Genomic DNA, 22,952 nt, shown 5'->3' with positions numbered 1-22,952 from the left:
CTTCGCTGCACTGAACTGCATACACAACTCCGCTCAGTTTTGGTTTGGGTGTTTTGTCCTTAGGGTGGATCAGCCTCTGTCTGAGAGTCTTGTTGGGTTTGAAATGTACTGGGATGTTGTGTTTGGAGAAAATCCTTCTGAGTTTCTCGGATACTCCAGCAGAAGGAGTATCCCACTTCAGAAGATAGGTACTAATGTTTTTAAACCATTATTAATTACACTTAATTTCCCTCTATGTGCAATGATACTCATTGTGCAATGATACTCATTGCACATGTGCGTGGACACACAAGAGGGCAACTTGGTCATTCAAGTCGTGATCAACAAAGGTTTTTGTCTAATTGCAGAAAAAGGAATCGTGACAGTGTTGGGAGGCGACAGACTGGCCTTTAAGAACGACTCGGTTCTGTTTCAGTGTCGAGCAGCAGGATGGTTCCCTGAACCTGCTCTCCAGTGGCAGCTGAACGGCAAAAAGGTGAACACACAACAACAAGCTTTTCGTTATTTCACTTTTACCTGAAACACCTTCTGTTTCTCATGCTGTAAGGGTGAGGGGGTGGGGGGTCCTCCTGACCCAGTTAGGGCAGAGCGGTGTGTCGTGGTGACGGCGGCGCCGCTTTCAGAATGAATTACAGGAGCTGATTTGATTGACCATCCATTCTATTATTATGTGCTAGTAATTATTTTGCTATTAACAATAAACTCATCCCACTTAAACCCTTTTTTCTAGATTATGTTGCGCACTGATTACTAAAATGGAAATGAAAAAAAAAAAGAGAGTTGACCATGAAAGGCACCTGCTGTTTAATGACAATATGGGCACAGATATCACCTATTCGAAGCTGTTCCTGTGCCTTTTTATTGTCTCTCTGTTGATTTTTTTTTAACCCTGGAAGCTTTATGCTTAAAATTGCTCCTTTTAAGAAAAAAAAGAAAGAAAGATTGGTTCAAACATATATCTCTTTCAGGAAAGGTGTTGATTGGATAATTGAATGTAGAACATATTTCCCTGGGATGTGCATAAAAAAAGTAATGGTGTAAGCGGGTCGGGGGGGTGGTTTGGTGGATCTTAGCTTGTTAAAATGACAAACTAAACCCCAATCCCATAAAAACATTGACAATAATCTAATGATGTCTGGATGGAGTTTGGAACATGCTAGGCAGGCGATTTAAAGCCAGGATTAAAAGGCATATTTACTGTTTAACTCTGGATTAAATATCATCGTCTCTCCTTCAGTATAGACTTGAGCAAATGATCACATTTAAGACACAAATCAGCATTTTTGTCACACCGGTGATATAACCACTGTACTCGAATATTCTGGGTTGAAACAGGAGCAAAAAGAGGTTTTAGATGAAAGAAACTGAGGCTTGTCTGTTAGCAAAATATATCATAAACCAGTGGACAGATTTGCATGAAACTCTGAGAAAGTAATGACTGGATGTGCATCTACAACTGATTAACTTTCAGAGTCAGCCTGATTCAAGATGGCCAGCCACAGCTAGTCGACCTCTCCAAACACAAGAATAGTTACAACTAAGTCAGTTTTACAGATATTAAGCTAATATTTGGTGTGGTAGTAGCTGGGAGTAATCCCAAATGCATAATCCAAGCACTAACAGATCATGTGAGATCTTTGCATAAAACTTTGGCATATATATATTCAAATTTCTGTCACTGTAAACTATCACACACTCCTCATGTCTGTCAAATACAAAGTGATGTGAAAATTATCTGAAGGAATAAAAAGAAAGAAGAAAGATTAATCAAACAAACAAAAAAAATCCTGACAGTGTTTTCTCAATACTTTTTGAAGGAAAGTTTCCTGGAAGTTTCCTGAAATTTTCCTGGATCACAACATGAAAGATGGAGTCAAAGGTTTGATTGACTCAAACAGAAATATATTTTTGCAACATAAAAAAAAGAATTTATTTTCTTTGGTTGATGCCTAAAAAATGAACATGTTGAATGAAAATAAAGATAGTTGTAAGAATTTTGCATACGATCTTACAGATTTCCCCGAAGTTAAAGCACTTCAAAGTAACACAACAGGTCGAGTCGACCTAGTTCTTTAGTATTTTATTGTTGGCTCTTCATTTATCTGGGTATGTTGAATCATCATTAAATTATTTGCCTTCTGTCAGATGCAACCATATCAATCTTGTCTCAGTTAGAAATGCTTTCAGTGATTCACCAAAAGCGGACACAAAACCTGATTCAAATGACAGGATTCTCTTTGGTTTCACTGAAATATCTAACTCACATAGTGTGAACAGAAACTGATTTGACAAAAGCGTTAAAATAAAAACGTTTGTCAAAGGAAACCAGTTTTTCCCGCCCAGTTAAACTGAATCAGACGCAGCCTTAATGAACTTTTCAGTCAGCTCTACAAGATTATGTCGACCGAGCCCAGATATATTAAATTACACATACATTAATAACATAGTTGCTTCAAACTGGAAACCCCCCCCTCTACATTTTCATCACATTTCTAATGTGCATTCAGAAACTTGTTTTGAGCGCAGGTGATCGTTTTAACATCATCAAACGCAACATGAAGCTGAATACAGTTTGTGATCTGTGTCTGCAGTGAAGCCTTGAAACTTTGTTAAAGTATTTGGTGACAGACTGTCTCTCTCTCTGGGTGGTGGGGTCGAGGTGAGCCCGGCTGAGTACAGCATCAGCGCAGCAGCGATGGAGAAGAGCCTCTTCACTGTGTCCAGTAACTACAGCGTTACGGCTAAGAGCAGATCTCAAGTGGACTGTCTGGCGTCCGTGTCTGCCCTCAACACACCTCTGAAGAGCAGCGTCCATCTAACAGTGGGTGAGGACCAATCAGTTTTAGATCATGAGGCGGCTGTACTTTCCTTAAACCAGAAGGTTGTCGGTTCGATTCTCGTGACGTCTACCGTCTTATTTAGACCATTTTGCCAGCCAGTGTGTTCGTCACTTGTAAGTCGCCTTGGATGAAAGTCTCCCTTTCTCTTTTGGGAAACGTGCGAATCATCGCACAAGCACTATCATTATCGCCCAGGCAACCGATCGTGTAATTGCCTGTGTCTGTTAGCAACATGGACAGCACTGAACGGAAAGGCTCAGAAAGTGATCATTTCGTGTACATCTACAACTGATTGACCTTTTGGAGTCAACCCAAATTGACAGCTAACTCTCTTGTTTGTAGAAATCTTGAGCTAAAATTTGGCGAGGAAGTAGCCGAGACATTCCCAACGTACGCTGAGCGCTAACAGGTGTTAACTTTGTCTGACTGTTGGCAAAATGCACTGACTGATGCTCAGAAAGGAATCTTTGGATATACTGAACATATACGAGCGATTCAGTTTTGGAGTTGACTCGATTCGTCATGGCCGCCACAGCTAAGGAACTTTGGCAAACACAGAAATGGCTAAAACTCCGTCCATTTGACAAACACTGACTTGCGTTTGCTTCTCTTCATGTGGCTTCCTGTTACATATGCAGTTGATTTTATAATTCTTCTGTCTGTTTATGGCATCAGAACACACACTCTGTCTGAATTTCTATGCCCTTTTTTTTAAAATCAGCTTCTGATCAGGGCCTTTTGGAAATTCCGTGTTTTAGATTAGTTAGGAAGGGAGGTTGTGCCTTTGCTGAGTTTGCAGCCTGGCAGTGCTTTGACTAAAAATCCTCTGAAAAAATTGACAAACTTAAAATACAGAACATTACCGTTGTTGTCCAATAGCAGACAACCCCTAAGCTTGAAGGTCTTTCTCCACTTTCTCCTCTCTTTGTTTGCAGATTTTGAAATTGAATTTCAGTGTACTGACGCTGCCCCAACATGTCTGCGTTGAAACACTGATGTGACATTTTCTCCTTGCAGTGGTGGTACAGGAAGAAGGTGGCGACTGCACGGTCCTGGTGGGACTGACCGCCACATTCGCTGCCCTTCTGCTGCTTGTACTGCTCTCCTTCTGCGCTGCCCTCTGCTACAGGCGGATGAGAAAACCAAGTAGGCACTTTCCTCTTTCTGAAATGGCTCCAAACGAACAAACTCCTGCTCCCTACCCCAAATCTCTCAGTGCAGAGGTTGTGACGAAAGGCTAGCGAGGAGCATCGGAGGCTGGGCGCTGTGGCTCGACACAGCCCTGTGGTAGCCTTCACCAAGGGCACGCCATATCTCTTCTGACAAAAGCAGAACAGTAGCTGTCAGCAGAACGCCGAGCTCGTCAGGCAACAGCAGCCGAAAACAAAAAAAGGGGGTTAGAGAGGTTTGTGTGTGACTGCAGGGATGGTTGTCTGAGTGTCAAAATGAAGAGCAAAAATTAGGGCAAAAATGACTAGACTGTGAAAGGCATTAGAATTTAAAAGTTTTGGTTTTAATATTTCATTAGGAGCTATATATTTTACATAACATTACATTACATTTAGCAAGTTTTTCATGGGCCCAACCCACATACCCAGCTCTGCTGCTAAATCCACAAATGCATTTTCCCAACAAACGTGGCACCATTTAAGTGGAAATAAACAGCCTTTCCAACAAGCATCAGATTTATTGCCAAGAAGCATCATTACAACAAAGAAATAATCAGCCAAACACAAATGTCCTTACTTCTTGTGCCAAGTTTAGTTTTCAGCACGTAGCATTTCCCTGTGATGACCCGTACTTCTGGCGAGTTACTCAAGGTTTGAGATTTTTATTAAAGTTATTTAAAAACTCAAAACAAGCAAGGCTCTTAAGCTTTTGCGTGGTAGTTTTGCTTTCTCTTTTAAATGAACAAAACATAACTGTTCCCCACCATTCCAAACTAAAACAGACAAATTAAACTTATCTTTTACAGCTGAATTCATTGTTCTTGCAGCCTGTTTCAGACACCATCATCTGGGCAGAACTTTTTTCTCATGTAGTGTCCGACAGCTTCTGCGAATGGTCAGGAGCTGGAGGTTGTCGTGGTTATATGCGGAAATGTGGAGATGTTGACATTCATGCTTTTGGCTCCGCGAGGACCTCCCAGGAGTTTCTCAGGAAGTAGGAAATGTCCTGGCCAGAGCAAAGTTTGTTCTTGTTCTTGCCACCCTGAGAAAACAAACCATTTGCTTGGTTCTTGCGGAGTGTGTAACAAGCTTTAGGACTGCTGAGGAGATCTGTGGAGGAAAATGCATAAATGGCAAAATGAAAACCTAACAGGAAAAATCCAGGCTTCGTCTACACTACTTTGGATGTTGTTTTATTTGATTTTTAAAAAACATTTTATTCATTTTTTTGTCCAGTCAAATAAAAACTGAAATACTCACTCTGTTTCACTATGAAGCTAACAACATATCCAAATACAGGCTGCAAAATAGGCTATGCCATTGTTTTTGAAAAGCTTTGTATCCCAAGTCTACAAGTATGCATAAAAAACCAAGTTTCTAAGAATCTCCTCTTAGGAAAGCATCTTTTAAAAAAATTGTTTTCCTCACCAAAAATTCTGTGTGTGGACGGGAGGCACGAACACAGCAGATAATCTCTGTTTTTGTGCCTGGGGCCTCATGCAGCGGTCCACAACTACCACACAGACTCAAATATCAGGACCCGGTTTTGGGGAAAACAAAAGGCAGTGTCTCGATCCCGCGTCATGTGGGAAAGTAGTAACCTTGAACCAACCTTGTTACCAACCTGCTATGCAAATGATCGAAGCTGGGAACATCAGGAGGAAGTGTGTGTTGGGGATCACGAGGCCCTGATCCAGTCTCGGTTTCTGCCAGGAGGGCAAGTTTGTTTAAATGAACATGTTCCACTTTAACATGTGGCTACACATTAAGCATATAGGGAACTTATAGTCATATTTAACTTATAGCCTTTCTTTCAGGTGCTGATAATGATGATGAAAATCAGTTGTGATTGGAAACAAAATACAACAACTGTTTACCAGCACAAATAAAACATATCAACATATTAGACACGATCGCTCTTTGTATGGACTAAATAAAGTAAAAAAAATAATTTTTTTGTTTTGATGTGATTGTAATGTTTCAAAGTGGCTCCTGATTGGACATTTGTCTCAAACAGGTCTCTGTTTGTGAAGGCAGAAGGTATTAGATTTTTATACACCATTCAAGAATTATCAAATGGTAGTTTCCACCTTTATGCTGACGACACCGTGATGTACTCTATTGCATCTGCACCTCATCGGATACTTCATCAGCTTTAACAATCTTTCACTGCTGTTCAGCGCAGTTTGTACATTTTCAGACATGTTTTAATGGTCCAAAATCTCCAAAGGTTTTGTTATTCTCCAAACCAAAATCAGTGTCCTTGAATCTTCCACCTGTCACCACTCTTTGAGGTTTTGAAGCTTTTTTAAATTTAGAAAAAAGTCTTTACTTTTGTTCCAGACTAAAACACAGACTTGTCATTCATTGCAAACCCTAAAACATTGACCTATCAGTAGTACGCTGTATTCTTATGTTGGATGGTCTGCTTTGTTCTTTAGTAGATTAACCCATTGGCTTCTCCTCTAAAAAGCTATTCTTAGTCTTCTCCCTTCTTACCAAAAAGCCTCCAAAAAAGTACAGAAGAATTACTGTGTTTGTTATTTCAGTTCTATCATTTTAATCAACCGTATTCCCTCTAATGAAGGCCCTACGTAGTTAAAGCCTGCAGGAAGTAAAGACTGTCTCTTAGGGGATTCTCATTCGAACAGAGGAAGGAGGCATGTGTTTCGGTGCGATAAAAGAAAAGTGGTCCTGACTCACCCATCTTAAGTCATTGTAATCCTCGTGACTGCTAATCGTGCACCTGGTTTGAAGCTGAGGGGGGGCGGGGGTTGGATTATCGTAAAGCAGGTGTGACCTTATAGCACCTGAAGCGTCTGATACCTCCTTCGTCACCGTCCTTGCTCGTGCTTTCCGCTTTGAAGCGACGTCCCCGAGCGATTTAAATGAACTCCACAGGCTCTTTCACATGTCGGAGGATGTGGCACGCTTCCAAGTCACAAAACACCTCTAATCCCCCCCCTTTCAATGGGGTAGCAGCGCACGCTTTCTAATAACAGAGAAAAGACAGTCACCACACAAGGCTTTGGCTAATATATTTGAAAGATAATGACGTGGGCCAGTTTAGTCTCTGTAAAAAGAACAGTTTATATCTCTCTTGAGGTGAGTGCCATCTGCAAAACTGTAATATTGCTGTGTTTTTGCCACAAGGAGCTTCGGCAAAAGACAGCTCTGAAGCCATGTTACGAAACTTATTAATGCCCAGCTCAAGCCTCCGCTGCAATCTGACTCGAGGCCGCAATATTAGTGCGGAGCTCAGAGCAAATAAACAGCTGGACGTTTACAGCTTTCTTATTGCTGTGCTGCATACGCAGCGAGCAAGCCCAGTGGTTATGTGGTCAATGCAGGGAGAATAATAAAGTTAGCAGCTAATGGCTCATAACATGATATCATATAACATAACACATGATATATCATATTGTATCATAGCATATTTTTAACCTTGATCATACCTTTTTTTCTTTTCTGTTTCAGAGAAAAACCCTCAGGAGGTAACGAGGTAAGATTTAAATGTTTTTTTTTTTCTTGTGGGTACGGTTTGCTTCGTGCTGCAAGTTATAGGTGATAAAAACTGCTGCATGTTTATTCACATTTCAGACAGAACGGAGCTTTAGGAGAAAATGGCTTCCCAGCAGAAGAGAGGAACTCCACTGAGCTCCATTTATGGTTAGGCTAATTTAAAGACTCGAGGGGTGGGGTGTGTGTGTGTGAGTGTGCGTGAATCTTCATTAATACTCTAAACAGATTTCTGGGACAGAACAGGCCTTTATTGACCCTCGTCAGGCAGGGAAATTCAAGGCATGAATTTGAAATGATGCACAATAAGTAGTCCTTGTGATTTATGACGGGTCCGTTACGATTCAGAAAGTTTGAAGCTCGTGTATTAAACACTGTATTAGTCAGCATTTTTCATGCGCCTTAAACAGAGTCAAAGCTGACGACTCTGGCTGGCACTAATGAAACCGAGTGAAAGAAGATGATGATGACGCTCATTTTTTATCTGTCAGGGTACTTTATGCTGAGAACAATACAGGAGCCTCTGATATATACCGCAGCTCAGTGGGAATAGAAAATTGTCTGTTCACAACAGCGTGGCCTCTGACGATGTGATTCTGCCATTTCTCAGCTAAAGGTTATCTGTTCCATTGGACTGTTCTCTTGGGCATTCGCAGGTCCCACCAATCAGCGTTTGGTCCCAGCTCGGTTGCTGAGGCGACAGGCGGGAAGGTCAACCTGGGCTTCTCCACTGAGGACCCAACAGGTGAGAGAGTTACACGTCGCTGTATGCTTAGTTTGGAATATTTAGGTGATTTAAAGATTTAGGTTGATGTTCTATGTTTGCCACTTTTTGCACATCTCTTCTCTAATGTCAAAATACTGACTGCATTTTGTATATTATGTGTTACGAACTAAAGGGCTAGTCTGACTCTTTTGAGGTATGGTTTTGTGGAAAGGTTATGAACAATTATATCTTGGCAGTAATAAACAGCAATGTGTAGTGCCTCAGAGTTTGATTCTGACTGGATCAGGCTGATGGCTCGTTCAAACAGGACCACAACCATAAGGAAGTGTTCTTGTCTCAAAAACTTTATGACATTTTATGCAAACAATGCTTAATAAACCTTTACGTTGCTGTCAATATTGCATTATATCCTTATTAAAGCAGAAATAATGGAATATTCCTGCTGGAGGTTCCCCAGGATGCAACAGAAATACTACAGCTTGCTGCTACTACTACCACTGTTTGGGCTTGAAAATAACCATAACCTTAAAAACCTTGAAATTGATAATCATATAAAGATAGTATCTAACTGGGCTGTGACTATTGGGGGCTAGTTGGAAACTCAAAATTACCAGACAATATGTGAATATTCAGTTGCGATTCCAAACAGCCGCGTGTTGCTCGACTAATTTTCTAAAATCATGGTGTTTTTTTTATTGCGCACGGCTTACAGAACTGTAATTTAGGCTCTGTTTACACAAGAATGATCTCTGCAAACGTTCATGTTGTTTTGACCCAAACTATTATATGAACTGACTGAGGAGCACTTTTTTGGAGGGGGGAGGTTGTAAATTAGATGTGTATTGTGATTGGTGAACATGTGCACAGAAAAGAAGGGGGACTTCACCCTAAAACTATCTTATAAAAATGACAATTATCGTGTATCTGGCAACACTGATGCCAGGCTTTCCATTAGGCACTCATGCAGTCTGGAGCATGTAAACAGTTACATCCAAAATGGTGAATCCAGACGTTTGTTTGGACCCACGGTGAGGTTGGGTTGCTGCTACATGTTGAAAAGGGTGAGTAACAGAAACAGCTCTCTGCTGTCTGCTGATGTTGTTGATTTACTTGTGCATGGGCAGAACAGCTAATGACTGCAGCCGTCAGGGGTGCGCATGTGCAGTTTCACACATTGTGACTTGCTTTGAAACGCAAAAAGGAGTGTTTTAAAAGTGTCTGAGACCTGGGTTCAAAAAGTTTCAGTGTCAGAGAATCCAATCGGACTTGTCATGTAAACGAACAGCTGAACTGCAACAGAAATGTTAGTTTCACTGAAAAACAGCTTCGTGTGAATGGCCCATTGGACCGAGCATATTATTTCTTTACACTCATCAACCCACATGGTACCCACTTTGGACCGCTTTGTACTCACCTTACCAGCCGCCCCCTCATTTAGGATTTAATCTACTTGAGTACACTTTTGAAATAAAGATATGCAGATCTGGACCAGTTGTTTGATAATTATTATTTATCAGTGTGGTTTTTAGTCCTGGACATTTGGGGCTGGATCCACAGATGTTTCTTATCATTAGGAGAGCTCTGTGGTTGTTGTTTGAAAACATTTTGGAGACTCCCTTGTGAATGCCATTCGCCAACTAGTCACCAGCAGTCGCAAGCCTTTAAAGGAGCTACAGGATTTACATCAATTAAGATATTACCTGTTCATAGCTTTCCACAGAACATCACTTCAAAAGACCTAAATTGTTCCTTTAATGCTTCACTTTTTGTTGAGTTCCAGCCAAGAACATTTAGGAACAAGCTCTAAACTACAGGTTTTTGAGGAACGCTTGAATACTTTTGTTCCACTTTGTGTAAGACATAAACTAAAAATAGAGCTTAATGAATTAAAAAATACAGACAAAAAATATTATAATCTGAAAAAACTGTATTTATTTTTGGATGCAAGAACAAACTGGGCTCAGTGACAATGGTTTATGGGTGTCCTGGTTCCATGCAACTTTTTCCAAAAAAAAACACATTTCTTTCCAAATCCACCTCACACAGAATATTGAATATTAGAGCCATTAAATATAGACTTTCTGCTTTATCCCTTTATTATTTGAGTCTTTTGTTAAATGACATATAATAGATTATTAAAGCCCCAGGTTTTCACCCCTGGAAAATCTGACTTTAGAAATGATTTTACACTCATCTCATTCAGCTGTAAAATGGTCCAGCATGAAGAACCTTTTCCAGTCTTTTGTCAGACTTTTTTGTTTTCTTTACATGTTGTAAACATGTTAATGACACTGAATTCAAAATCAGTTCATATTTTAGAAAAAATAATGAAACCATTTGTTGTGTTGCCTTTATATTAGTTTCAGTTCATTACAGGATCTAATTGGTTATAAATCATGTCGAGACGTTTGTCCGCAGCCTTCTGTAAGGCTGTAAACAAACCAAGATGATTTTCAGTTAAAATAATTTGTTTTTTGGGTTGAGTCATATAAAAATATGGATTTAAGACGATTCCAGTTTGTTATTTGGAGTAAAATATATATTTAAACACAGGATGTTGTCTGACCTAAATCTCCCAAATCCCTCTGTTTCATAGAAGTCTGCTTTAAATCTAAATTAGGATGAACAGGTTGTTGGTTAAAGGAACAGTAAAAACAGTTTTTTTTTACTTTTCAGATGTGCACAGCTGTGATGTTATCAATGGAGCTTACAACCAGATGAGCTTTGAAACATTTCACACGGTAAGATTTTAAAAAAAGAGATAAATGACACGGAGAAAGCCTCAGAGGGACAGGAAAGAGCCAGAGACAGCGAAAAGCTGAATGAGACAGTGAGCGGCTAAAGCTAGTCTGTCATTCTGAAACTGAACTTGTTACCGAGGTGAGGGACTCTCCAAAATGTCTCTAAAACGTTTGCGGGATTCCTAATCTCCTAATGTGAGTCTTTTTTTTTTTCTCAAAATAATTGGAGAGTTGTCGCCGGTGTCTCAAACACATCTTCAACCTTTCACAGTTTAGTTTCCGTAAGTTCTAGGGCACAAGTATCAAACTTCGTTCCTTGGTGGCCGCTCTCCTGCATGTTTCAGACGTGTTCTTGCTTTAAAACACCTGCTTTAAAAAAATGACTTGTGGATGTGCTTCTGGAGAACTTGATGTTTTGGTGAGGAGGTAATTAAACCATTTGAATCAGGTGTGTTGGAGCAAAAAAACCCTAAAACTCCCAGGACAGCGGCCCTCGAGGCCTGGAGTATGACATCCCTGTTCTAGAGGGACTAGTACGTCCAGGTCTAAAAAACTACACCAATGATAAATAATCAGTCCTATTCTATCTTTGTTTCAAACGTGTGCTCCAGTAGAGTCAATCATGAATGTAGGGGCAGCTGATGGAGTGGATAGTAAGGCGGTGGAGGTGGGCAACCTAGAATACAGTTTTGCAAGCCATACACACAAAGTGGCTGTGCAAAACACAGAACATGGTTCACCGGTCACTTAGTTGCAAACCCTCTGAAATCAGTGAGACTGCAACTAAAGATTTGCCTATTTTCTCACAATTTTGAGTCACCAACAAGCGTCGAACTGTCACAGCCCAGTGAGACCCTACTCTTAATTGTTGAATTCAGGGGTTTGAGTCAGAGGCCAGGAATGGGCCACCTCAATGCTTCAGCGTACAAAGACATTTTGAACAATGTTGTGGCTCCTTCGTGCAGCACTTTGGAGAAAGCTCTTGTCTATTCTAAACATGGCTGAGCCCCAGTGCAGAAACCAAGAACCATAAAGACAGCCCTGACCTCAACCCCACTGAGCTCCTTTGAAACAGAGACTGCGAGTCAGACCTTCTGGCATCAGCGGCTGGTCTCACGAATCCTCTACAGACTGAATGGGCACAGATTCGAACAGAAACACTTCAAGGTCTTGTGGAAAGTCTTCCATAAAGAGTGAAAATTCTTATGTAGATCCAACTTCATACAGTCCCTGTTGGAGTGATGGTCATTCAATTCAATTCAATTCAATTAAAAAATACTTTATTAATCCCAAAGGGAAATTAAATGTTGACGTAGCTCATTTAAATCAAGGAGTTATTATAGATGGTGATGGCTGTGGGCAGGAATGATCTCCTGTAGCGGTCCGTTTTACAGCTAATCTGAAGAAGCCTTTGACTAAAGAGACTCTGTTTTCCGATGATGGTCTCATGAAGAGGGTGGTCAGGGTTGTCCTTGATTTTATGCAAAATCCTTCTTTGCATCATTATCTCCAGAGGTTCCACAGTATATATAGTTTATATTAACACATTATCACATTAAACTATAATGTAACCTGTTTATTTTGGTCATGAGCAACAAAGAGAAGCTAATAATTTAATTTCAAATAATGCTAAAGAAGCACCATTTCCCAGTGTTAGCTGTTAAAACCACAAAGCACAGTGAACGGACTGACAGGGAGTCCCAGGGTTCATGGTGACCACAGAGCTGAACTGACTGGTGGAATAATTAGAGCTGCTGGTGTGTAGTTGGTCTGTATCTGTCATCCACTGTTTAAATAAAACAGGGCAGTCAAATGCTTGACTTGCTACGAGACTCTACCTAAAAGATGGATCATTATCCATCCGGTTAACAAGAGAATGGTAAATATTTGAAAGTGTTTTTTTCTTTTTCCTCAAACTGCTGTGTGTGCTGTTGTGTAAAGTGTAAAGTTTATGCAAGGGTTAAGGTTAGTTTTGACCTCCACAGCCAAGTGTTTCACTATGTCCCCTAAAACCAGCTATAAATAAAATATGGATAGATGAGGCGTGTAACGGCACATGTATTTGTACTGTGACGGTTTGGTACAGATGTTTATAGCACGTAGTATACTTGATGATTGGTCACATCTCCCATCTAGAAAAGAGAGCATGTTTTATTGTATTTGACTGCATTTTGTTTACTGGCACAGCAGAAAATAAGGGGAAGAAACCCTCTAAAGCACTTTACTTTGAACAAAGCATGAATGGTTTGTTCAGAAAGACACCGAAGCTTGAAGACCCACTTGTTTGTTTTCAAACCAGTTTCGTGTAAAAGTGATCATAGACAGCTGCAGCAGAGAGAGCTGCATGTATGGCAAGCGTATGTGTTATAAAATCTGTGTCTATGGCAAGCCATTTGTGTATTTATTTAATATACCTGCTATCAAGCGCTGTTTTCCCACAGTAGCGCTCAGCTAGCTGAGAATCTAGGAGTGTTTCACATTTGATTTATTTTTGTATTTATTTGTATTTTCTCCTAGGCGGATGTTTTTTATTTAGAGGTTAAATGAACTGAAGCAAGCGGTCATGGTTTTTTTGTTTTATTTTCTTTATTTTGTAATATTTTCTTAATCCAAGTAGAAAATACCTTTCTATATATTTTAGCTTGACACATGGCCCGTCACTGTTCACAGTTCAGATGGGTGGGGGAAAAAAAAGACGGTATAAGTTGATTTCTTTCGTTTTCTAATCATGTTTCCAGGGGACAAATCGTATCTTGTTGCTACCTCAGAGCCTCCCCCACTCTTTGTTTTTCTGTCTCGGCTTCTGAGAGAATTAAAAAACAAACAAACAAACATAAAATTATCAAGACTTATGGAAATCACATCAGCTTGTGAACAGGGAGCATAATATGTGTCTTTTGATAAGTCAGAAAACCGTCAGAGTAATCAAGTGTTCGAGTTTTAATGGTCAAATTTAACACCGTCTCAGTAAAACAAACTGTGGTTTGTGTGTCCTGTTACCATGGGAACTGCATTCATTGACTGTGAAGGCATTTTTAGATCTTGTAGCAGTTCTGCACGGCTGATATTAGACTTCATGAAGATTAGATCAATGACTTCCATTTGCTGAGGCTTATGGGCAGTACACAATAAAATTATATAATTGTTGAGAGCTTATTCAACAAAAAAATACGTAAACATCATTTTGTTTTGCCTGAATGACCTGTTATTGCTGCCCCATCATAGAAAATGAGCAACTATATGCTTACTTGATTCTGTGCGTTCACTTGTTTGTCTGTTAGCAGAATATCTCATGAACAACTGAACAGATTTGAGTGAAACTAAGTCGACCCAATTTAGGATGGCTGTAACAACCAACTCACCCTAAAAACACACAAATGGCTACAGTGCAGTCAGTTTTACAGATATTGGGCTAATATCAGGAGTGGTTGTAGCTGAAAGTCATACTCAACACATACTCGAAGCACGACACGTTGCACAGAATTTCTGCTTTAAACATTAGCATTAACTGCTGGAGGCAACCCCATTTGTCTGTTCTGATTTTAATTAAACTTTCAGAAAGTAATCCTTGGATGTACATCTACGACTGATTAACTTTTGGATTAAACTCAATTCAAGATGGCTACCACAGCTAATTGACTATAGGACACACAGAAATGGCTATAAATCAGTCAGCTTTTGAGATACTGAGCTAAAACTTGGTTTGGTAGTCGCTGAGAGTTCTCCCTATCACATATTTTGAGCACCAACAGATCATGTGAGATGTTTATTTTAAAAACTTGGCACATAAGGTGGCAGGCATATGCATTTCTACGAGGAATGTCAGTTTCACTTTAGTGATGTCTTGAACGAAGATTCTTCTGGATTCATTTAATTAAACAGTGCAGGTAAAGTCTTTAAATGTGAATTGTGGTGCAGCTTTTTCTTTCATTCCCTCCTGGCCTGAAGTTGCTCCGACTTGAGGTCATACTTTCAGTTCTGATTCCACGACTTGAAGCAGCTTTAACGTTTTCATTTTGACTGATCGTCGACTGAATGTTGGACTCTCGTAGGATCACTTTGCCTCAAGGAAGTGTTTTACAGCTTCAGTTTTACCCTTTTTTATTTTATTTTTATTTTCTTCCTGTGAATGTAACAGCTCTGAAGAAAGTTGTGATGTGTTGTCAAAGCAACCAAGCGTGTGATGTTGCTCTCCAGGTCCCTGATGTTGTGCACTCCAGGAGCGTCTCTCTGCACACAGAGAGCCAAACCACAGAGTTTCAGGAGGAGGAAACCAACACTATCAGGAGAATCACCACAGTTTGAATATATTATTTGCATGTCGTGTTTTGTCTTTTGTAAAAAGAACAATGTACATTTTAGTTCAATGAGTGTTTAATTATTAATTCTATTCTGTACTCCGGTTGTTTTTTCCTTGAATTCGCATAACCCACAGAAGCCGTGATGATCCATCATCATTCACTATAAATTATCTGTGGACAGAAATGTAAACCACGCCTGTATGTGCTGACTCGGCAGGGATGTGATAACAAAAGTTGTTCAGCGGGAAAATAAATATTTGAAGGAAACACAAACTGACTGAGAGAGCGCCTACTTTATATTCATTACATTTTGAATTGGCGTCAGCTGGCAGAACATTGGTTTTACGTTCACACCGTAAATCTGACACCAGATGAGGCTCAAAACTGCTGCTCAATAACTTACTCCGAGAAAGGAATGAAACGTTTGTTTTCCAAATTCTCGGAGGGATCAGAGATCCTGTATGTTTGACCAGAACTCATAAATCTTACTGCACTTCAAGTGATCTTTTAAAATGATGATCTACAAAGAGGTTTTAAACAAATAATATCTTACCCGCTGTAGATAGCTCTTTTGATGACCTTAATTTGAAAAAAATAGAATTTTGATCCTGACCCGACTGATGAACTCATGGCTAGTCAGAGTGGGTCTAAGAACAAAGTGGACCCCCCCCTTTTTAAAAATCTCAAACTTTTCATTGCAGTCTGTGCAAATGTTAATATATAAACTTTTACATTGCCATCAGTGTTTTACATTTTGCTTAAACTCGCTATTGGCTCATCAGTCCGGTTGGAATTAAACTTTATTTCTCCAAACTGAGGTCATTGAAAGAGCTTTTGCAGAGGCCTGGAAAACTGAAATTGAAACTAGAAGCACTAACCACTTGCTCCTTGTACCATGTTTGACGTTTCCTGAATATTTCCTAAAAACTCCATATCTTTTTGAGTAATCTTGTACACAGACAGACAGACAAACACTAAAGAAAAACATGACCTCCGTGGTGGAGGTAACTAACGTGTTGTTTAGAACAACAGTCAGTGTTTTGGTTATTCCCAAGGCCAGAGTGTTTCAGGGACGCTGCTTGAAGTCAGAATGTCTCAAATGTCGAATGTGATGAAAACATGCTTCTTTAGGAAGACAATGTGTCAGGCTCTGTAAGTATCTGGTAGTTTTTGGGTTCATTTCTCTTGTTTATGCCTTGTGCCGTTTACTTCCTGTACTTTCCCTGTGTTCAGTCGTGTCGCGGTGTTTCACCACCTTCTGTCGACCTCAGTCCCGCTCCTCCCACTCACACCTGTCCTCCATTCCCCGTAGCCTCAGCTGCAGCCACTTACTTCCTCAGGCCCAGCCTTTTTTATTCCCCTCAGCCCTCGTCCACCTGCAGGCTGCCGCTGTGGCTTCACGTCCCGTCTGGTACCCCCTCCGTGGTCCTCATGTTTCATTTTGTAGTTTTTGCTGTAATGCCAGTTCCTTTGTTTTTTTTATTATTAAAATTTCTCAACTTTTTATTTGATCTCCTTGTGTCCGTCTGCCTTCTTGGGTCCTTCCTTCCACAAACTGTGACACAATGTCTGTGTAAGGTTGTGTCTTATTATTGCTATAGAGGTAATTAGAGAAGTATATTTGCTGGTGCTCCTCTAAGAGAAGGATTCAGATCGAATGAGTGCCCATATCATGTAAAACTGTGTTCTGTTCAATTATTTCCCCCCCTGCCAACATGTACTCTGAGCATGACAACATCTTTACTTGGAACAATAACTGTAAAAAGCACCATGGTCTGCCTCTTAGCAAAATAGTCATGAACCAGAATTGAGTGAAACTCTCAGGAAGTAAACACTGAATGTACGTCTGCAACTCATCAACATTTGGAGTCAACCCAGTTCATGATGCCCCCCACGGCAGATCGACACAGAAACAGGCTAGAACTCGGCCACTTTTACAGACACTGAGCTGAACTGGGCGTGGTAGTTGCTCAGAGTCATCCTCAACAAACACGCCAAGTGCTAAAGCATTTCTCAAAATCTCACGATATCATGCGAGATTGCGCAGAATGTCATTTACAAGGTTTGACCAAAATGGCTATAACTGCAACCTTATCATAAAATTATTCCTCGTTTAAAACACATTATTATGATGTAAAAAAACAAACCCCCCTCAACATTACCTATGACAGGTAAGATAATAATTGTTCAAGATTTTTTTTCTAAACAGAATTTCACTTTAAAAGCCCTGAAGTATGTCCTTAAGTTGCCGTTAACGTCAGCTGTGATTCCAGCAGGAGAAACCGTATCCGCGGCCGAGGCGAGAAAGCAGTTTGTCGTTAAAAGCTGCTGCTCTAAAAGCATCGCTGTGCCGAGGCTTTGGTGGTAATGCAAACACCAGATTTATCTGTGTGTGTAGTGCTTGACGTAACATTTGCATATCTTAATAGGAGGGACGCAAAGGGGAGCAGAGGGGTTTAAATGGAGCTCTATGAATCTGCCTTACATTATAGAGTCGAGCATTTTACTTGTCCTGCTGGCTGTGCGTTATTTTTTTTATACATTTCAGAAAACCTATTGACAGAAGATGAAATAGGTCTAAGCTAATTCATTAGCTCACTTTACGAGGTCATTATCATATTTAATTGCATTCAAATACATCTTATTTTTTTAATCGAACAATGCTGTAACTTTTTTAATAAGCTAAAGTATTTAAAGTGTTTATGCGTCGTTTGTTACTTCCCACAAGCCCAAAGCAGGAGCTAACAGGGTCACAGTCAGCACTTTATCTTTTGTTGATTTAAACCAAACATATTATTTTAACTGAAGGCTTTAGATTCGATTAATTTCTTTTGGCAACTTTCATTCCCTGAATATAAGAGCAAGTGCAAAAGCTAAAGGGATGCCGGCGGTTAAGTCCCGGCAAAGATATAGTGCCAGTGGCAATAAATGCATCCTGTATCAACGGACATTTGGTAAATTCTTGGGCTGTATGAGCCAAACATGCAAAATAACTTCACAAAAAAAGAAAGAAAAAAACCCCCGACAGCATATGCGCCTGCATTATTGAAAGAAAGCGTGCTGACACACTTCCCTGCTCCTCTCCATCACCAGATGGCTGACACAGATCCCCAGTTTGGAAATCACATCTCGCCAGTGAGCGCGAGGAGAGTGTTTGTCCCGTCTCTCCTCCGCCATGCTTTCATCGTCTGTTTTCCCCACACCGAACACCTGCTGCCGAAACGACAAGCTGTTAAATAAATTAGGTTTCCTCTGGTGCGCCCTGACACCGGCAGCTGCAAACTGAGATGCCTGTTACGCGGCCTGCTCTGCTCTTTGGGTTGCCAGTTTAACCTTCCTTTTGCTCCCGGGGCTCACTCGGAGCGCTCCACTGGTGTCAGCGGCGTCTCAAGGAACAGTGTGTTTGTGTCACTTTGAGGCATCTGAAGCTCACTGAGTCAGCCGGTTCTGTGGCACTCAGAAACTTTCTAGCAGTAACGCCTCGGCCAGGTCCTCGCTTTTATCTGTCATAACTGTAACCGTCTTCTCTTTCCTCCATTTTAGTCTTCTGTTTTAAGCTCATCTCCATCTGCGCTGCACTCTGGCTATCCCACTCTTACGTCAGTGTGCTGACTTGAGGAAACAACCTGATTTAGCAGCAGGTATCTTTTTTTTTTTTTTTTCAGCACGTAACACAGGAACTCACTGAGTGGAACAGAGCCACGAGAGACAAAGATGGGGAGAGGAGCGTGCTGTTAGCGCCACGGCTAACAGTTTTCTGCAGGTAATTAGCAAGAAGCTCCTGCGCTCCCTTTTCTTTGTGGACGTATGGGTAAATAAATGGAAACTTTGCCTAATGGCTCTCTAGAGTCCAACACTGTGTCTCTGGTGGCTTGTTATATTCTGCTTTCCACTTCCTGTTCGTCAGGCTCCATTAGCAGTCCCGTCACTGAAGTGCAGTTGGAACAGCGGAGCACATTAAAGCCACATATTTACAAGGAACTATAGGCTTTAAAGAATATGTCTGCAATATACTTATTGTCACTGAAAAAAAAATCAGTGAGGGGAAACCTATGAAACAACACTCTTAAGAAAAGTGTTGCATTTATTAGACTATTTCTTTAATGGCACACACACACACACACACACAAACTGAGAATGACTAATTATTACCCTGTGCCACCACTGTGAAGGGTGATGTAACTGCTTGTGTTTGCATGATTTTTCTTTATTTATGTCTGTTTGTTAGCAAAATATCTCATGAAACTCTCAGACAGTAATCACTGGATGTACATCAACAACTAATTAACTTGCAGAGACCTGAGCCAACACAAAACCGGCTGCAACTCAGTCCGTTTTACAGATACCGAGCTAATATCTGGCGTGGTAGTAGCTGAGAGTCATCTCCAACACATACTTTGATCATGAACAGATCACACAAAATGTTTGTTAGAGATTTTGCAGTTAACTGTCAGAATCAACTCTATCTGTCTTTTAGCAAAATATCTCAAGATTTTATGGTTCTCAATGAATGTCCTAGAAAGTAATTATTGGATGCAAATCTACAACTGATTAACTTTTGGAGTGAGCCCAGTTTAAGATGGCTGACACAGCTAATCAACCTTAGAAAACAATATAATGACTGTAACACAGCCAGATTTAGAGACACTAAGCTAAAATCTGGTGTGGTAATAGCTGAGAGTCATGCCTAAAACATACTCTGACAGACTGCATGCAGTCATGCAGAACATTATTTTAAAGATTTAACTAAAATGGCTATAATTTTCAATTTTTCAACAAAAGATGATCACAGGTTAAAACTCTGACATGAAAGGCACAGGGTGACATGCATTCCTTCAAGAAATGCTAGGCCTTTGATCTGTTTTAATACTGTCTGCTTCACCAGCTAAACAAGTCGATTACAGCCTCAAATCTGTGTTATAGATCAATGAAGAGTAACTCCAAATTTGTCATGCATAAAGATAATCACAGCTTAATTTGCTCTTTGGTTGCAATAAATTATTCAGTTCTCTGTTCCTCTTGCAAAAGAAATCTGTTGATGAAACATAATTCAAAGAGAACTTCGGACACAGACAAAGTGTAAGGAGCAGAAGAAGAACGGTATCTCAGCATCTCTGCTGCCTTCTTATTGAACTGTTTGCTCTGAGTTTATGTCAATATTATCTACCTTGAGAGTTTGTGTTGCTTGCTGCAAATGCATTACCCAGGGCTCCTGCTGGAGCTGCATGGGACACCATCAGCTCAGCTGTTGCCAGGCAGCAAACGCAGCAACCCGACCCCCTCATGGCCACTTCTGGAGATTTCATCTAAGCCCTCCGTTGCTGCTCTCCTCGCAACTTTCCAACCGTTTGTCTCCTGGATTGGAGGAAAAAAACAAACAAACAAACATTGTATTTATTCTATGTGAGAAATGCACAAGGCTCTTTTCCATTTGTTTTTGCTGAATGCAGCCTGACAGAACCGTTTTCTGCAACGATTGTTGCTCTTTTTTTGTGGGAAGATGCTGAAGGTGGAGTTTATGTTTTTATTTTTTATTTTAAAGATAATTTGTTTTTGTTGGTTAGTGCAATTCTGATAAAGTTGTGTAAAATGCACATTCAAAACAGTGTAGCAAGCCCCCAGCTCTTGAACAACATCCAGCACAGCCTCGACGGGTGATTTTCAGGTGTTTTATTTTCTCCTCAGTCTGGATCACCATGATCACGGTGAAAACTAAGACATATACAAACATTAAGATACAAGAACATGGGCTCATAATACAAACAACACATACCTCGCTGCTTTCACCGGGGGGGTGCAAAGCATAGATTTGTCTTCATTTCATTTACGCATCAAACATTTGAGTCCTGCTGACAGTTGTTTTCAAACCATTCCTTAGTACGACTGATTGCTGCCAGCTTTTATAAGGCCAGCCCTTATTGGCTATGGCATCCCGTGAGGTACAAAAGCAAAAGCAACTCACTGAACACTACAAACACCATGAAATCAAAACAAAACATTTATAAACAACCAACACAGACAAACAAATATAAACAATCTACACAATTTGGAAATTCATTTTGAAATAATTTGCGTGATTTATTTTAAATTTACTCAATTCACTGAAATAATTTACAACCTGTTACAAACAGAATGCAGTGATTTGAAAATCTCATAAACCCATGTTTTACTCCCAGTGGATCAGAGTAAACATAATAAATGTTTAAACTTAGAGATTTGTACCACTTTTAGGACAAAATAAGGTCATTTTAAAATCTGTGGCAGCAACACATTTCTCCAAATCTTGAAATCTTTTGATGCTTTTGTGAACTGTAGATGATGTTTTCATTCTAAAATTGCTCTACTAGTTTCAGAAGATGCAGCTTTTTGCAGACTGGTGAACCTCTGCCCATCTTTGCTTCTGAGAGCCTCTCTTAAACATTAATTTTATACCCAGTCCTGTAATCTCAATAGTTGAAAAATGCTCCTCCAGCTATTTATTATTCATACCACCTACTTGTCCAGCCTTTTGTTGCCCCGTCCTGAACTTTTTGAGTTGTGTTGCTGTCATCAAATTCAAAATTACCTTATTTTTCTTCCTTGAAATAGTACAATTTATTATACATTTGACATGTTTATTATGTTCCATTAAGAATAAATTATGGGTTTATGAGGTTTGCAAACCTTTGCTTTCTGTTTTCTTTACATTTTACGAAACATCCCAACTTTGTCAGAGTTGGGGTTGTTTGTTCTGCAGCAATCTAACAGAAATTGAGGATTAATAAAGTATTGTTCACGCAATCATCAGTTTTTGAAACATACATTGAAGCACAGCAGTGACACAAAAATGCTACGGCCTCAGAATGCCACGATGTTGATTGACTTAATTAAATGGAAGCTCTCGGCTCTGGTCAGGGCAAATTAAGTAGAGGATGTTTTGTTTGGGCTCTTGAGGGACGGCGTTAGTAGAGCTCCACTGATGAATAACTCAACACGTGGCCTCATTACTGAAAGCCAATGCTTTTAAGAGTATCATGGCATGGAGATCCGATTAAATTAAAGGCCTTCAAATGTTACTTAGTGGGACTGTATCGTGTGTCCCGAGCCATTCTTTAAACAACCCTTTCAACACTGTGGGTTTCTTTTTGTAGGGTGTTGTTAAAGGCAGTCATTTTGTGGGCTAATTACCACCGAGTGTGAAGGCTGAAGATCCAAACACAAGACCTAAAGGTGCAATGAAAAGTACTTTGAAGCTAAGATAAATCAAAAGAAAGTCATAAAAGGTGCTTGTTTCCAGAGTTTCTCATTTAAAAAGAATTACACTAATTTAAAATGAATACTAAAAGATAGAAAAAATGACTAGGGTCTCTTTGGCGTTTTCCGTGGTCACTCGGAAGTGTGAGGTATCGAGTGCCAAGCACAGGAATGTGAACAAGGTAGTAAATAACAAATACAGATATTAATTAACTGTGTAAACCAACCCGAAACTACAACAGTTGTGTCATTCTTCAGCTTCCTAAAAGAGAAGAAAATTGGATGGATGTGGTTAGTTTAGCTCCTGGTGACATTTACAACCCAAAGTCTGGTGACTGACTGTGGAGTTAAAGTTTTGAAGAAGAAATATTAACCTGTTTTCAAACCGGCAGTCTTTTTAACAAAACTAGCTTCTTCTTCTG

The 22,952-nt window shown here is 40.0% G+C and overlaps 1 protein-coding gene and 1 long non-coding RNA gene across 6 annotated transcripts in view; one reads left to right on the top strand and one right to left on the bottom strand.

Annotated features, from left to right (window-relative positions):
- The window catches only part of igsf5b (immunoglobulin superfamily, member 5b), a 26,668-nt gene extending 9,912 nt beyond the window's left edge, over window positions 1-16,756 (top strand). For both annotated transcript variants that reach the window (XM_025006754.2, XM_017420027.3), the window contains exons 4-11: window positions 348-475; window positions 2,660-2,825; window positions 3,858-3,986; window positions 7,487-7,511; window positions 7,610-7,678; window positions 8,185-8,273; window positions 10,932-10,996; window positions 15,194-16,756. In XM_025006754.2, the coding sequence (XP_024862522.1) occupies window positions 348-475; window positions 2,660-2,825; window positions 3,858-3,986; window positions 7,487-7,511; window positions 7,610-7,678; window positions 8,185-8,273; window positions 10,932-10,996; window positions 15,194-15,301 (779 nt within the window). In that variant the 3' untranslated portion in view covers window positions 15,302-16,756. The remainder of the gene's footprint in view (window positions 1-347; window positions 476-2,659; window positions 2,826-3,857; window positions 3,987-7,486; window positions 7,512-7,609; window positions 7,679-8,184; window positions 8,274-10,931; window positions 10,997-15,193) is intronic.
- LOC112450634 lies at window positions 4,356-21,181 on the bottom strand. 4 transcript variants are annotated; one of them, XR_003039310.2, is made up of 3 exons: window positions 21,071-21,181; window positions 20,465-20,652; window positions 4,356-5,119 (listed from the first exon to the last, which is right to left on the bottom strand). It is a non-coding gene; the product is annotated as an uncharacterized LOC112450634 (long non-coding RNA). The 4 variants fall into 4 exon arrangements; XR_003039309.2 differs by having other exon boundaries at window positions 20,501-20,652; XR_003039311.2 differs by lacking the exon at window positions 4,356-5,119 and adding an exon at window positions 14,915-15,226.
- Between the last annotated feature and the right edge of the window lie 1,771 nt (window positions 21,182-22,952).

Source organism: Kryptolebias marmoratus, linkage group LG2, assembly GCF_001649575.2.
Source record: "Kryptolebias marmoratus isolate JLee-2015 linkage group LG2, ASM164957v2, whole genome shotgun sequence".
Taxonomy (NCBI): domain Eukaryota; kingdom Metazoa; phylum Chordata; class Actinopteri; order Cyprinodontiformes; family Rivulidae; genus Kryptolebias; species Kryptolebias marmoratus.
The sequence above is the reverse complement of the archived record's forward strand: the minus strand, read 5'-3'. Positions and strand labels throughout refer to the sequence as shown.